At 34.4% G+C, this 17,311-nt stretch overlaps 2 protein-coding genes across 4 annotated transcripts in view; one reads left to right on the top strand and one right to left on the bottom strand.

Moving 5' to 3' along the window:
* LOC102029951 (zinc finger protein 850) overlaps positions 1-17,311 on the bottom strand; it is a 277,918-nt gene that overhangs the window by 149,645 nt on the left and 110,962 nt on the right.
* The window catches only part of Znf568 (zinc finger protein 568), a 57,053-nt gene that overhangs the window by 21,320 nt on the left and 18,422 nt on the right, over positions 1-17,311 (top strand). For 2 of the 3 annotated variants that reach the window (XM_005399905.2, XM_013522316.1), the window contains exons 5-7: positions 501-627; positions 1,003-1,098; positions 11,856-13,415. In XM_005399905.2, coding sequence (XP_005399962.2) covers positions 501-627; positions 1,003-1,098; positions 11,856-13,415 — 1,783 coding nt within the window. Of the gene's footprint in view, positions 1-500; positions 628-1,002; positions 1,099-11,855; positions 15,374-17,311 lie in introns of those variants that run through there. The other variant, XM_005399906.2, reaches the window with a different exon arrangement.

The following is a 17,311-nucleotide window of genomic DNA, read 5'->3' on the forward strand; positions in this document are numbered from 1 at the left end:
CCCTGGTACCGGGAATTGAACTCACAACCTCGTGCTTGCCAGGCAGGCACTGTACTGCTGAGCTAAATCCCCAGCCCATGTTCAAATTTTAATGCCCCCTCTTCTCCTGTGTTTTTTCTCTTTCCATTCTCTGTCATGCTCCCTTTCTCACTAGATCACACAGTCACCTGGCCAGGTTCTGAAGCAGTTTACCTGTGAGTCATATCCTACTTTTTCATCTCTGTGATAGCCCAATAAAAATCACTGACCACTGACTCCATCAATTCATCTTCTAGTAAATGATGAATTAATGTTTGCTGACTCCATAGTTAACATACTGTGACAGAATATTTCCAATGCATTGTGTTTCCTTTCACTGCATAGTGCAAAATTAGGTAAATATAAAAACCAAATAAATAATTTTAATGAAATCTGACTCCTGAGTACTAGATACAGAAGTTCCTTTTTACCTCAATACTTAATTTAGATGATTTCAAATTAATTAGAATTGTATTTTACAGGAAACAGTAACATTTAAAGATGTGGCTGTGGACCTCACCCAGGAAGAATGGCAACAAATGAAACCTGCTGAAAGGAACTTGTACCGTGATGTGATGCTGGAGAACTACAGCAACCTAGTCACAGTAGGTAAGGGTAGCTTTGCAGTTAAAGCACAATTTCTCTCCATTTCTGAAATGTGTGGACACTTTGCTTTGGCAGGTGAATTAGCCTTCCCTTTTTTCACATAATTGTATGTGCTTCGGTCTTGTTTTGTTTTTTTTGGTTTTTCTCCGGTACCGGGAACCGAACTCACGACCTTGCGCTTGCCAGGCAGGCGCTTTTGCCGCTGAGCTAAATCCCCAGTCCGTGCTTCGGTCTTCATGGTAGAGACTAACTACTTTCTATCAGAGTGGTTGTCCTTACCCTCATTTTCCCTAAGCCTTCAAGCCCCTGGGATTCAGCCCAAGGTCTGTATGACTGTCCAGCATTAACATCCAAGTTCTCTGTTCATTCCCATAACAGGCTGTCAGGTTACCAAACCAGATGTGATCTTCAAGTTGGAACAAGAAGAGGAGCCATGGGTGATGGAGGAAGAAATGTTTTGGAGGCACTCTCCAGGTGAATAAGTAAAAAGCCACCTCTGAATGAGCTGGCTGCATCACAGTTTTCAGTGAAGGGTTCACATTTTCCAAGATTTTCTAAAAGGCCGTCTACATCTAGAGTCACAAATGATATGAATGCCTTGCATTACTGTGACATTTTGATATTATTATTCTTGTACTGGAGCTCTTTTCCCTTTTTTAAAACGTGGAAGTCCAGTGCCCCAGTGTGATTTCAGGATGCCAGCCTTCCCTAATTTATTTACAACTTACCTTTGGGATTTTTGTCTCTGTTCTTTGGACTCTCCTTTGTGCTGTTTTATTTTATTATGCATTTGATATTTGAAGGATATATAGTATTTTTAAGATATGTTTATTTCACACTTAGATTCTTTTTTCCATGTTTATATTTTGAAAAGCTTCAGATTTGTGTAGTGTTTGTATTTTTTGTTTTTTTGAGAGAGGATCTCACTATGTAGTTCTGGCTGAGCTTGAACTTGCAGCACTTCTCCTGCCTCAACCTCCCGAGGGCTGGGGTTACAGGCGTGTGTCACCATGCCGGCAGAATTGTGTTTTGTAATGGCGGTCATACTTCCTGTTGTACTTCATAACTCTCATCATCTCATGGCTCACAAATCTAAATTTTTAGCTTAGAAATCTCACATCACCTTCTTTCTTATGCCCACCTTCCATTTCTTTAGTTTTTTGATAACGTACTATTTGAATATTTGTTTAAAAATATAAATAATCCAAAAGATGCCTTGAAAAGTGGGACTTCTACTTATTCTTGACACTTAGTCCCTTTCATTCTTCATTACACTTTTTTTTTTTAAATGTTTTCCTAGCTATTCTTGATTGATTGTGCTCAGCGGCAAAGCGTCTGCCTGGCAAGCTCAAGGTTGTGAGTTCGATTCCTGGTACCGGAAGAAAACACACACACACAAAAATTGAAAACGAAACTGTAAAACCATTTTTATTTCTAGATTATGATATCATATATGCTTCTTTTTTGGAGAATTGTTTTCACACTTACTGTCTGAAACAAGGAACAGTAGCCATTGTCTGTTGAGTTTTTTCCCCTACCTTCACCAATCCATTCTCTGTTCTTCCCTTGTATTCTGGAGTTGGAATTTAGAAGCCTAAATTTCACTGAAGTATTTTCTGCTTGTTTGCAGAGTGGAAAAGAAATAGATGTTTAATTCCACCATATTGAAATAGGAAGTTTCCTGTTCTCTATTTGATGCTGTGAATCTTGGAAATGTCTTTCTTTGCTCCTCTCCCAAAGCTTTTGATTTTTCCTTGGTTATTGTTCACTTATTTTTCCTCCTTTAGGAAATGTCTTTCATATGACTCAGGTCTCACTACACATCTCTTGAGAATAGTTATTTTTTCTTTTTTTCTTTTTTTTTTTTTTGTTTTTTTTCCGGTACCGGGAATCAAACTCACAAACTTGCGCTCGCCAGGCAGGCGCTGTGCTGCTGAGCTAAATCCCCAGCCCTCTTGAGAATAGTTCTATGAAAATTTTTTTGCTAGTAGTATGCAGAGCAGACAAAAGATTCACTTGTCAGGGTATTAATCTGGGTAAAAGTAATGAGACGTGGGGGTTTGTTTCTCTGAAACTAATAGAGCTGTCAGCTGTTTCTCTGCCTCTCTCCCTCTCTGCCTTTCTTCCCCCTTCACTCTCCTTCCTCCCTCCCTGTTTCATCCTCTCCACCTTTCTCTTTCCCTCTCTCTACCTCTCTGTCTTCCCCCCACCCCCTTACTCATTCCCTCTCTCCTTGTATTTTCCCCTTTCTCTTTCTCTCCTTCCTGCCCTCTCTCCTTCAGTACTGGGAAGTGAACCCGGTGTCTGCTTTTGCTCTAAGCTCTACCCCTAGTTTTTTATTTTGAGATAGCTTGAATTTCCCCCTCAAATAGCTGGGATTATAGATGTGTGCTACCACACCAAGTTGCAATTTCTCTTTTGCATTTTTTTTTAATATGCTTTTTAAACTTTTCTCAAAATACATATACTTGGTTTAGAAAGCCAATAGAAATACACGGGGCCGGGGATGTAGCTCAGTGGCATAAGTGCCTGCCTGGCAAATGCAAGGTCTTGAGTTTGATTCCTGGTACCAAAAAAAAAAAACCCCCAAAAAACAAGGGTTATAGCATGGCAGTGTTCTAACCTCATATTTCACTTCTTCTAGGCAACTGTTTACAACTTATTTAAGTATTTCTTTTGTTATATATTTCCATATTTGCAAATAACTATTACTATATAAAAATTTTATTATAATCATTTTCAAACATAAACACAGAGAAAATAGTATAAGGAACCCTCATGTATTTGTCACTTAGCTTAAATCGTTATCACAGTTAGAACATTTTGCCAGATGTGTGAACTCCCCTACTTCTTTTTTTTTTTTTTTTTTTTTTTTCTGAATTGTTTCACGTTATAGTATTCCTTTAAATACTGTCATATGCCATGCCAGTAGATAAGGGTTTTGTTTGTTTGGTTTTTGATGATACTAGGGTTTTGAACCCAGGTCCTTCATATTCAGCTCTATCTCCATTCATTTTTGAAGTTTTTTTACTTTTAAGGATCTCTCTGTGAGTTACCCAGGCTGAACTGGAACTTGCAGTCCTCCTGCTTCAGCCTCCTGGAATGCTGTACGTACAGCCTGTGCTCCACCATGCCCAGCCAAATGTTTTTTTAAAAATTATCACACCAAAAATTATTATCATACCTAATGATGTCAGTAATTTCTATTATCATCGGATAGTCTCTGTACATATTTCTTTCATTGTCACAAAAATGTCTTTTTATAATTAGTCTAAAGTCCACATATTGCATTTGGTTGTTACATACCTTAAATTTGTTTTAATGGACAAGGGTTTCTTCCCTTCTCATTAGCTCATTTCCCACTACCCTTTTATTTGTGCAGAAACAAAGTTATTTATACTGTTTTTATAATTTTTGTATTTTGGTACTGGGAATCGAACTCAGGACTTTGCTCTTGCCAGGCAGGCACTGTGCCACTGAACTATATCCCTGGTCCTATTTATACTCTTCTTAAAAAGTGTCAGCAGTTTTAGAGATCTAAATAGCAGGTAGTAATTCCCCCCGCACCTGCAATTTTACTGTCTGTAATTTGTTACGTGTGTTCAGTTATAGTCTGAAAATATTAAATGGAAAACTCCAGAAATAATTTATGTAGAAGGTTTGAGCTATGCACCATTCTAAGTATTATGGTGACATCTTGCATTGTCTCTTCTTGTATGTGAATCATTCCTTTTCCAATGTATCCATGCTCTATATACATCCATATGCTCTACATACACTCATGTAATAAGTTTTCTTGGTTGTCAGTGCTTGTGTTTAAGTAGTTAAGCCTTATTTTTAGTAATAATGGTGCTGAAGTGTGCTACACTTGTGATGCTGGAAATTTAGATATGCCAAAGAAAAGCCAAAGTTTAAGTGAAAAGATGAAAGTACAAGAAGTTTTGGGTTTTTAATTTTGTTTGTTTTGTTTTGTTTTGTTTTGTTAGCAGTATTGGAGATTGAGCCCAGGGCCTCACATTTGATTGGCAAGCACTCTACCACTGAACTACATCCCCAACCCTTTTTTTTTTGAGATTGGGTCTTGCCCAATCTCAAAGGTACCCAATTTGGCCTCCAACTTACGATTTTTCTGCCTTAGCCTCCTGTGTAACAGGCATATTACAGGCATGCAGTACTGCTTCTGGCTACAATTAGATATTTTGAGAGAGCCTGCATTTGTATGTTTTATTATAGTATATTGTTAGAATTGTTCTATTAGTTATTACTTGTCTCATTGTATTGATTTATAAGTTGAAGTTTATCATAGATACGTATAAGAAACAACAGTGTGTATAGGGTTTAGTATTTGTAGTTTCAGATATTCCCTGGGATCTTGGACTGCGTACCCTCCATGGGGTACTTTACAGGCTTTGTGGGCCACATACAGTCTCTGTTACATGTTTTTCTCTCTCATTGCTCCCCCTTTCTTTGAACAACACTTTAAAAAATGCAAAAATCAATCATTGCTCACAGGTTTTATAAAAACAGGATATGGTGATAGTTTGCCAATTCCTGTTCTAGAATGTTTTTTATTCTGCAATTAGCAATTTGCCTCCTCCTGGTAGTGTACTCAGGTGCTTTGAAACTCGTTGAATTTGGTACTTGATGCATTTTGATGTGAAAATTTTGTCATGGTACTTGTCATTTGCACAAGCCAGAATTCATTGGTGTCCGTAGCCTCATGACTCACTCCCTCTTCTAGCCCAAGCAATTTGTCATTCATCATTTTTGGTACTCACTGTTTTTGATCCTCATCGAGTCTTTTGAAACCAATTTACAGCAGATGCTGAGGTACTACTACATATACTCTTTTTTCCTATTTTTCATATAATTGGGCTTTATTAGATTCAATTTCAATTCTTTGTCAAGAGTACTGTATAGGTAGTGGTATGTACATATTTTTGCATCTTGTGTTTGTCTCACTTTTAGAAATACTAAGATTCAAAAAAAGAATAGAAATAGATATGTAATAGAAATAGATACAGATATTCATCAGTAAATTCTTTTTTGGCGTTCAGACTCGGTCTGTTTGATGATCCACGTTAATCTTTCACTTCAGGGATTTGGGAGTTGTTGATCATTATCGCCTAGATCCATTATTTTATTAGAGGTTTCATCTGCTTATATTGGCTGAGAGGTATCCCATAAAGAAAAATTCTCATCAAATATTTTGCTTACCTGATTACCATTTTTACAGGTCAGAAAAAAAAAATAGGAGATACTTTCCCTTTAAAATCTTTTCAAATAGGGATTTGTATCCTAGAAATCTCCAAAGTTTGTCAAGTTAATGTCCTTTGTCAGTGTAAATTTATATTTAGGTAATTTTAGCATCAGAATAAAGATGTGAGGATGTGAGGGCAATCTGGCTATAACACCTGTCACCCTATTGCTCACCACGGTTGATTCAGCTGATCTCTGGCTGGCCAGGAAGGTATTTTCTTCCTCCCTCAGGGTTCCATGTACATCCCTCCTGAGCAAAGCTGCATGCTTAGTCAAAGAGGACGACTACCCTGGATTGAGGAGGACTATTTCCTTGGTCAAGCAAGGGTCTACAAGTAGCTGCACTCTCTTGCTAGAACCTCCAAACATGCTCTTAGAATAAAGATTGTATAAAAATACTTTTCATGCATTATTTTAATTCAAATTATCTCCTCTGTGGCCAGAGGATTCTTTGGGTAATCTTGTAAATATTCTTCTCCAAAGGGGGAAATAGCCATTGCTCTAAAAATTCCTCTACTTACTTTAATGGGAAATTGGAGAACACAATTTGAGTGCTCTGGTTGCTCATTTACTGGATTATTGTGTAACACAAAAATATATCAGTATACTGTAATACAATTGTCAGCATCATTACTCATGACCTTTGGGCTATGATTAAGTAAAAAGAGTTGCATATAGGCATGCGATATCACCACACTTGATCTGATAAGCAAGAGGCTGTGAAGTAACTACCAGGTGGATGGTGTATAATAATAGTACAAATATGCTAAACAAATTTCATATTTCAGGCAGAATGAAGTGGAATGGTGCTTTTTGCAGTTCTACCACATTATCCAAAGTGGCCTACAGTTTAAAACATACAAGTTTTTTATTTCTAGAATTTTCCATTTTTTGACCAGTTCATCCCCAAGTGACTGAGACTTTGAAAAGTGAAATTGTGGGTGAGGAAATTACTGTACATAACTGTGAGAAAGAAAATATGCAGAACAATATTTAGAATAAGCTGTCTTTGTGCAAGGAAGTGTTGGAGAGCCAGGCTGGGTAGCATACATCTGTAATGCCAGCACTCTTGGTGACTGAGGTAGGAGAATTGAAATCGAAGCCACGCCTGGGGAATTTAGTGATTTAGTGAGACCCTGTCTAAAAATAAAAAATTCCAAAGGTCCTGAGTTCAAATCTCTGTACCACAAAAAGGAGGGTATTGGAGAGAGTGTTTAGCATAACTGTACTGTACAAATATGTATTTGTATAGGTATATGTATGTGTGTATCTGTATGTAAATAAACATATGATGTACATAGATATGTTTTTAAAGAATGGAAGAATAATCCCAAAAGTAATAAAAATGATTATTTTTAGACTAAAGGAGGAATCAAGAACCAAGTGAAAGCTAGATTTCTTTGAATATGCTGCTGTTTGATAATTTCCTGTTTTTCATCATTTGATACAAATGCAAGATGATGTTTAGTGTTCTTATAACACCAACTACCACTTCTCTAAATATAAATATATGACAATTTTTGCCTAATTCAATTTTCAGTGCTTGTTTTGATATGACTATTGACATATTAGTTTTTTACTAAATCAAAAAATAACTATTCTATGTTCATCTAACTTTCGGTCATTCCTTGGAGATATTATTTGCCTTGCTTTTATGTTTTCTTGGTGGTTTTTTTGTACATTTTTTGTTTAAACAGGACTCTCAAAGTTGGTTTAAATAAAGAATTTATGTCATTAATTGACCTTATTTTGATACATGAAGGAATAAAGGAAAATTCTAATGATTTATAGCTACTAAAGCTTCTGCCGTTTTGTTTTGTTTTTTTGAATAGCACACTGTACTGCAGAGTGGTTGGATCAGAACCTAAAAGTTTTTTGTGGAATACTAGGTACCAGTATCTATAGGTCTTTTGTTTTAAAATTTCCCGTGTTCTATATGGAGATACATTCTAACATTCATTGTGCTAGGGACTGGGAATTTAGCTCAGTGGCAAAAGCGCCTGCCTGGCAAGCGCAAGGTCATGAGTTCGGTTCCTGGTACCGGAGAAAAAAACCAAAAAAACCAAAAAAAAAACAAAACAAAACATTCATTGTGCTAAACAACAGAAAGGGATTGGAGGTCTCACTATTCAATATGCAAACATTTGTATAATTCCTATTTTTTTGTTAATATAAAGACCTTTTCTTTGCATGTGCAGTACTTGTTTTTAAGTCTAGATCATCTTTGTTTCATTTTCTCTGGAACATATTTTCTTTTTCTTGCTTGGATTTGTATACACATGGCCACTTCCTGTGTAAATTGGGAAGTAATAGCGTCTTGGTCAAGATCCAGTTGTAGAGATAAGAATATATTAACTGCTGGGCTGGGGATTTAGCTCAGTGGCACAGCACCTGCCTGGCAAGCGTAAGATCATGAGTTTGATTTCCAGTACTGGAAAAAAACAAACAAACAAAAAAAAAAAAAACAAAAAAAGAATATATTAACTGCTAGTTAAGAAAAGAATTCATATAATCATATTAAATGCTTTACAGAATCCTTGTGAAAATTGAAGAGACAGACTATATACAGGATAAATTTCTAAGAATGAGTCTTAAAGATAAACATAGAAGTAAACTGCTGAAGAAATTTCTTCTACTATGATTAAGAATTTGATTTTATCTCAAACAGAAAAATGTTTCTATAGCTGTGGGCACTTGCCACCTCTTTTACGATGTTATAAACAAAATGCTTACTCTCACCCTTCCTAATGTAGTTCTGAATGTAAATTATGTATGAGTATATGACAAATCTAAACCTTATGAGAACCCGGTGTACACTTTTGTCTAAGAGTTTTAACTGTCTTAGCCTTTGCACAGAAGAAAAGCAAAGTAGGAGGAGGTTGGAGTAGATGTTACTTGAGGTATTAAGGATCCATAATACTTGTCTCAGGGAGTTTAATTGTTCCTTATTCAAATTTGAAATTAATGTTTTTCTTTTTGGTTCTACTTTTACCTATTTTTTAAAAATTTGACTGTATTTTTGAGGTTCACAGCAAAATTGAGCAGATACTATTTTCATATACTTTCTACCCCTTCCACCCTTGCCCAATATCAACACCTGGCTCTACAGTGATATATTTGTTACAATCCCTGAAGCTGCATGGACACATTAGTTCCAATTTATATATTAGAGTAGTAGTGTATACTAGTGTTTACTTTTGTACAGGTTTTGACAAATGTATAATGATACATGTTCATTATACTATTATACAGGATAGTTTTGCTGCCCTCAAAATCTTATTTCTTCCTGTTCATCCTTCCCTTTCCTGTAACCACTGGCAACCAGTGACATGCTTTGCCTTTTCAGTATGTTTGTAATCATATAGTAAGTGGCCTCTTCATGTTAGGCTCTTCCACTTAGCAATATATATTTAAGGTTTTACCATCTTTTGTGACTTGATAGCTCATCTCTTCTTAGTATTGACTAATGTTCCTTTGTTTAAATTTGCCAGTTTATCCATTCACCTACTGAAAGACATATTCCAAGTTTTAGCAAATATAAGTAAATATGCATATGCAGGTTTTTGTGTGGATGTAAACTTTCAGCTCACTGGGATAAATACCATGCTTGTATGGTATGAATATATTTAATATTCTAAGAAATTCACAAACTGTCCTCCAAAGTACATCGTTTTGCATTCCCACCAACAGTGAATGAGTATCTTTTACTCTACATCCTTGTCAGCCTTTGATGTTATCAGTAGCTTTGATTTTATCAAATATAGTAGTTGTGGTATCTCATTTTAATTTGCAATAAATTTCTTAATAACATGATGTTGAGCATATTTTCATATGCTTGTTTGCTATAGGTATACCTTCTTTGATGAGGTATCTGTTGAAGATCTTTTGCCTATTTTTTAATCAGGTGGTTTTCTGCTTGTTGGGTTTTAAGAGTTCTTTGCATATGTTAGACAGTAGTCCTTTCTCAGATGTATCTTTTAAAAATACTTTTCCTTATCTGTACTTATCATTTATTTGACAGTGTCATTGGCAGAGAAGTTTTTACTTTTAATGAAATCAGATTTACCAGTTTTTTCTTTCATGTATCATATTTTTGGTGTTGTTACTATCATATCCTCAGATCACCCAGATTTTCTGTGTTAAAACCCATACTTTATTATTTTGGTACCAGGAATTGAACTCAGGACCTTATGCTTGCTAGGCAGGTACATGTGCTACTGAGCTATATCTCCAGCCCCAGATTTTCTGTGTTATCTGCTAAGCATTTAAAAATTTTGTGTTTTGAACTGGGTGTGGTGGCCCATGCCTCTAATCCTAGCACTTGGAAGGCTGTAGCAGGCAAATCACTGCAAGTTTGAGACCAGCCTGAACTACATAGTGAGACTTGTCTCAAAAAACAAAACAAAAAAAATTAATAAATAAATTTTATGTGTGTGTTTTACAGTTAGGTATGTGATTCTTTTTGAGTTAATTTTTGTGAATGATGTAAGGTCTGTGACTAGATTTATTTGTAGTTCATTTCTAGCATGATTCATTGAAAAGACTTTGCTCCTTTGTCAAAGATGAGTTGACTATATTTATGAGGGTTTATTTCTGAGCTCTTTATTCTTTTTTGTTGTTCTATTTGTCTGTTCTTTTACTTATACCACATTATCTTCATTACTGTAGCTTTATAGTAAATTTCAAAGTTAGATGATGTCTGGTCACTGTTTTTTTAGTATTGTGTTATTTATTCTGGGTCTTTTGTCTCCATATGAATTTTATAATTAATTTTTCTATATCCACAAAGTAATTCACAGTGTGGGATTTCATTGAACATATAGATCAAGTTGAGAAGGACTGACATTTTAAAATATTAGGATTTCTTATTCATGAGCATGTAGTATCTGTAGTTTTTCTTCAAGTTTATTTGTCAGAATTTATGGATCTGTTTTCTTCATACAGATCTTACATGTATGTTGTTATATTTACAGTATTTTATTTTGGGGAGTGGTAATTAAGTAGTAATATGGTAATATGTTTTTAATTTTAACTTCAATTCTAGTTGTATAGTATTTAGGCAATTCACTTTGTATCTTAACCTTATATCATGCAACTTTGCTATAAGTACTAGTTCCATCAGTTTTTTTGTTGATTGTTTCAGATTTCCTACATGGGTGACCATATCATACCATCTGTGAACAAAGATAGTTTTACTATTGTTTCTTCATTTCTAATCTGTATACCTTTTCTTTCTTTTTCTTATCTTACTGCATTAGCTAGGTCTTCCAGTATGGTTTTGAAAAGCAGTGGTGAGAAGTAACTTCTTTACCTTGTTCTTATCTGTCCTTACCTTTTGGGTACTGAATCCTCTTAAATCTTGAGTTTTTCCCCAGGGTTTATGGTGAAACCACTTTATCCATCTTGGTATTTTCATCTTCATGAGACTTTTGCTTTAGCTTCTTAGTACTTTCTAGTAAACAGTTTCCTATGTGCCTTTCATCTTACCCTGTTTTGTTGAAAAGTCTCTACCTGTATCTACACTTCTATCTCTTTTGTCTTAAAGACTGACATTTTATTTGTTTTCAGAAGAATTTTAGAAATGATGAAAAATAAAAATATATATTGAATCCACTGTTTAACTACAAGTATTAGTTTAATTCTGTTGTTGTTGGACTCCCTGTACAATCATTTATGTATTTACCCTTTTGTTTTAATTATATTTATTTTGTGATTTTTCTCGTACTATATAGGACATGCTTAAAATCAGTCAATGCTATTTGGCTGTGTACATACCAGTTTTCTCTTCATAATGTCTGTAGTAGTTAACTGTTCAAACCTTAGGAACTAGTATTTTACTTCAGATTTCTTTCATATTGGTTGACTCAGGCCAACAACAAAGATTACACCCTACATTAGCAAATTTTGGTATGTTACTAATAGTACAGTGGTAGATAAATTCACAAGTAATAATTTTTGATCCTCCATTTTAGAAGTTTGGGAAGTTGATGAACAGATCAAGAAGCAACAGAAAACACTTGTGAGGAAAGGCACATCCATCTCCAAGAAAACTCTGATTAAGGAAAAAGTCATTGAATGTAAAAAAGTTGGAAAACTATTTCCTCTGAACTCAGACATTATTAATCCAAGACAAAGCTTCTATGAATGTGACTCACTTGATAAGGATTTGGAACAAAATTTAGACTTATTTGGTTATGAGAAAGGTTGTGTAAGAAAGAAAAATTTTGAATATAATGAGTTTGGGAAACCATTTTACCATTATTCCTCTTATGTCATAACTTCCTTAAAGTGTAATCGGTGTGGACAAGACTTCACTCATAAATTTGACCTCATTAGGCATGAGAAAATTCATGCTGGAGAAAAACCTTATGACTGTAAAGAATGTGGAAAAACCTTCAGCAGAAAAGAAAATCTTATTACACATCAGAAAATTCATACTGGGGAAAAACCTTACAAGTGTAATGAATGTGGAAAAGCTTTCATTCAAATGTCAAATCTCATTAGACACCAAAGAATTCATACTGGGGAGAAACCTTATGCGTGCAAGGATTGTTGGAAAGCTTTCAGTCAGAAATCAAATCTCATTGAACATGAGAGGATTCATACTGGAGAAAAACCCTATGAATGTAAGGAATGTGGTAAGTCCTTCAGCCAGAAGCAGAATCTTATTGAGCATGAGAAAATTCATACTGGGGAGAAACCTTATGCATGTAATGAGTGTGGTAGAGCTTTTTCTCGAATGTCATCTGTTACTCTACATATGAGAAGTCACACAGGGGAGAAGCCCTATAAATGTAATAAATGTGGAAAAGCTTTCTCCCAATGCTCAGTATTTATTATACATATGAGAAGTCATACAGGTGAGAAACCTTATGTATGTAGTGAATGTGGGAAAGCCTTCTCTCAAAGTTCATCTCTTACTGTACATATGAGAAATCATACAGCTGAGAAACCCTATGAATGTAATGAATGTGGAAAAGCTTTCAGCCGGAAGGAAAATCTTATTACACATCAGAAAATTCATACAGGAGAAAAACCTTATGAATGCCATGACTGTGGGAAAGCTTTTATTCAGATGTCAAACCTCATCAGACACCAGCGGATTCATACTGGTGAAAAACCCTATACCTGTACGGTATGTGGAAAAGCCTTTAGCCAGAAATCAAATCTTACTGAACATGAGAAAATTCATACTGGAGAAAAACCGTATCATTGTAATCAGTGTGGAAAAGCCTTCAGTCAGAGACAGAATCTTCTTGAACATGAAAAAATCCATACTGGCGAAAAACCATTTAAATGTAATGAATGTAGTAAAGCTTTCTCTCGAATCTCATCCCTTACTCTGCATGTAAGAAGTCACACAGGGGAGAAACCCTACGAATGTAATAAGTGTGGAAAAGCCTTCTCTCAATGCTCATTACTTATTATACATATGAGAAGCCATACTGGTGAGAAACCTTTTGAATGTAATGAGTGTGGAAAAGCATTTTCTCAAAGAGCATCCCTTTCTATACATAAGAGGAGTCATACAGGTGAGAAACACCATGTGTACTAAATGAAGGCAGGCCTTCTGTTGTATATTCAACCTATGATTTACTGAAAACATCGTGATGTAAGCTCAAAAAAACATTGAATAAGATTGTTTTGGAAAACCAGTAAAACTTTGTTGGGCATGTGTATGTAAGACTTGAGTAAATAAACTATATATATTAATGGTAAACCCAATATCATAAAATTGTCCATTCTCAAAAAAACTATAGGTTGAATGCATTTCCACGTGATCAGCCTCAATTTTCTAGGGTCTTTCCAAAGTATTCTAAAATTCATGTGAAACAAGTCTATGGATTGCTGAGAATTTTGAAAAACAACAAAGGGGTCACCTTTAGTGTATACTATCCATATAGTTACAGTCATTAAAAAGTGTATAGTATTAGTGCATTATATAGGGTTAACATTTTTAAAGGATAAAGTTTTAAATAACAGACCCGTGAGTATATGTGAATTTGTTATATGTTAAATGTGCCATTTTAAGTTAGTAGGAAGTGATGGCCTAATAAATAACAATTTGTAGAATATTTTACTATATCCAGGGAAATAAAAGTATGTATGATCCTACAATTATAAAGAAATGATACTCCAAAGAATTTTAACACTGAAATATGACAAGTCAATGCCCGAAACCACTGGGGAAAGTCACAGGTTATTCTCTATAGAAATTCACAAATAATGTTTAAGATAGATAGGTGCATGCATACATACATACATATATACATACTAGACATTCATCAGTGGTTTAATGGATGAGTAATGTGTGATATATTCAAATGATGGAATTGTGAACCTCAGTTAAAAACAACTAGATCCAAGTTGTATACTGAAGATAGTTATCTAAAAGTGTTGAGTGAAAAAATAGATACAGATGAAACATATAATATTCATGTAAGTTGGAATGAAATCATTTACAAAAAACAAAAGTTTTTATTATTGAAATATCTGTGTATGCAAGACTAAAATGAGTTAGAAAGATACATGCCTCATTATTAATTGAGTTGTCTCTGGAAGGAAGGGAGTTGGGGATGTTAATTAAGGGTGACCTTTAGCTTTACATGTATTTTTTACACCTGTAAAAGACTGGCAGCATATAAAATAATTCCTAAAAGTTACTGATAACACAGTGGTAATATGATTGGGTTGTCTTAATAGTGTTTTTGTAGTAACTTCTCAGAATTAACAGGTCAAGGGAAGCCCATATTCATAGAAAGAAATGTTATAATGGATTCTTATGTTCTATCGGATGCTGAACTATTTTATTAAAATTATTTCCAGAAGATTCATAGTTTGAATATTGCTCATGATATATGAAGTTAGCATGTTTTATTAATTCCATGAATTGTTTACATTTTTACATTTAATTATTAAATTTTGAAAATCAGACATCAGTATAACAAATGAAGTGTGTTTGCATTTATTATTGTAGGGCCTAATGATCTGTTCATGGTCCCTGCCCTTTTAGTGTGTCTATTACTTAACAACAGACTTGTTAGGTTAATAGCTAACTACTTAGTCATGTGTTTAGAGTTATTGTGAAATGAATAAGACTTTCCTGAGAGGTGGACTTTGCAGTGTTAGTGTTCTTAGCCTATAAGTTTCCATACAAGAGCATAAACAATAATGACACAGTTAATTATTTCCTTGAAGCAGTCATAAGTAATTTTGTAAAATTGCTTATTCATAACATATAGAACCATATTGCCACTCCCACAATTCTTGACTTATATATTGTCTGTAGTTTGGTTGGAAGCAATGATCTCAGATTCTGAACAATAATTAATAACATTCCTCCAAAAGGATCTTATTCTCTATAACATATTTAAGCCTACCCTAAGATACAAAGATTGAGGATGGTAGATTAAGTAAAACTTTTAACTTTTATTTACAAGTATCGGTTGCATTTGTTTGAAGTTTATTTTATAAAAATAAATCTGCAAATAAAAATTGTGAAGTACAACCATGATTATGTGAATGTTGGTGATTATTAGATATTTTTGGAGATGAACCATGATGATATATATAGCAAGGAATTAATTTTAATGAAAACATTAACAGCTTAATATATCAAATGAATTTTGTCATTTCATATAAACCTAATATTGTCTGCATATGATATCTGCAAACTGTTTTTAGTTTTTTAATTTCATGCATTATCTGCACAAGAATTTCTATGTAAATATTTTCATAGTTGAGAGACACTAATTTTTGTCTAAACTGTTGTTTTTCCTCGATGATTTTCTCCTTATTTTTTCTCTCTATACTTCTTGTGCCTTAAATCTTCTGTCTCTTTCTTTACATGACTTTGGTGTCATTAGAGAAATTTAAAATTTCAATTAAGGCTCAAAGCCTAACAACCTCTTTAGGCTCTTCTTTTGGCCTCTCCCTCATTCCGTAAGACTAGATGAGTTTATCATGTGAGAGAAAATGCTTGTGGAGAAACTGCATCTAAAGTCTTAAGAAAGGTGTTTTACTAATTTCATGTCAGCAAGCAAGTGACCTGGTCTCTATAAATTTATATTCCCCCTGTCTTAAAGGATAGAAATAACAATACAGATATAATTGTCTGTGGTAAAGTTTAAAAGAACATTAATCAAATCATGGCAAATCCCTCTTTATCTGAACACACATGAACTGCTATTGGAACATTTCTATTCTAGATTTCAAACTTCATAAGGTACAATTCCTGTGAGTGACCTTGGGACACCCAGAATAAAATATATTAGCAGTTGCTTGAATTAGCAGCAATAGAAATTAATAGATTTGAGATGTATTTTGGAGGTAATTCAATAGAATTTTCTCAAATAAGAAGAAGAAAAAGGTAAAGAATAACTCCTTGTTATAGCAAGTAAATGGCTGGACGGTGGAATATTTGCTTAACATGTGGCAGACTAGGGAGAAACATTTTAGGGTAAAGGTTGACAGATGGAATCAAAATCTGTTACAGACTTTTCAGTTGTATATCCCAAAAGCATACCTTGGGATAAAAATTCCTATACAAATAATTTAATGAGGAAATGCTTTCGGTATGAAGGTTGAGAACATGGAGGAAGCTGGACAGAAAAGGGGAATGAGTCAAGGGTATTCGGTTAGGCAGCATCCTGCCATGAGTCATTTCAGATTGATCTTAGGGAAGCTTTGAAATGTGAGCTATATTTCAGAGTTGATAAAATTCTACCTTTGGTACCAAAGCACTTGTGCTTCCAGTTGCTAAGAATCTTGACTGCTGACAACTCACAATTAAGTTCATCTACCAGAATCATTCTTGAATGAAGAGTTGCCTTATGCAAGTTTACCCTGTTCCTTGAGGACAGCCTAGACCCCTTTGCCTCAATTTATAATGACTCTGAAGAGGAATCCCAGGTTTAGAGCTCTCTGAGGAATTACAACTTTTGGCAATTCAGTTTCTCCTTCATCAATTCTACTTCCCTTGTATCTTAAAACTGGTGATATTCCCAAGAGCTTTCCTCAGTAAACCTCAGCATTAAATTTTCATCTTAGATTTTGTCTGCCACAAAACCTAATCTAAGGCCGTGGAACATTTTGCAACAGGCACTATTCTCAAATTAGAATTTTTTAAAAATGTATTTGAAAACTAATGACAGTTTTCTTTACATGTTAATATAAATAATATTTTGTGAAAAATAACTTCTAAAAACATGTAAGAAAGGTATTGTGCCATTTTACAAATTTTTTTTATTTTAAAAATGAAAACATTAACAGACAGACAACCTTTTACAAAATAGCAAAAGAACAGTACAGACAACACGGAGTTACCAACAAAGCGGTAGGAAATTAACAATGCTTGTTGTATTACATATTGGTATCTTCAAAGTCATTTCTCATGAAAACAAATAGAGACGTGCATGGAAGATAGCTG

Source organism: Chinchilla lanigera, unplaced genomic scaffold (genome assembly GCF_000276665.1).
Source record: "Chinchilla lanigera isolate Chin_1 unplaced genomic scaffold, ChiLan1.0 scaffold00067, whole genome shotgun sequence".
In the NCBI taxonomy this organism is placed as follows: Eukaryota; Metazoa; Chordata; class Mammalia; order Rodentia; family Chinchillidae; genus Chinchilla; species Chinchilla lanigera.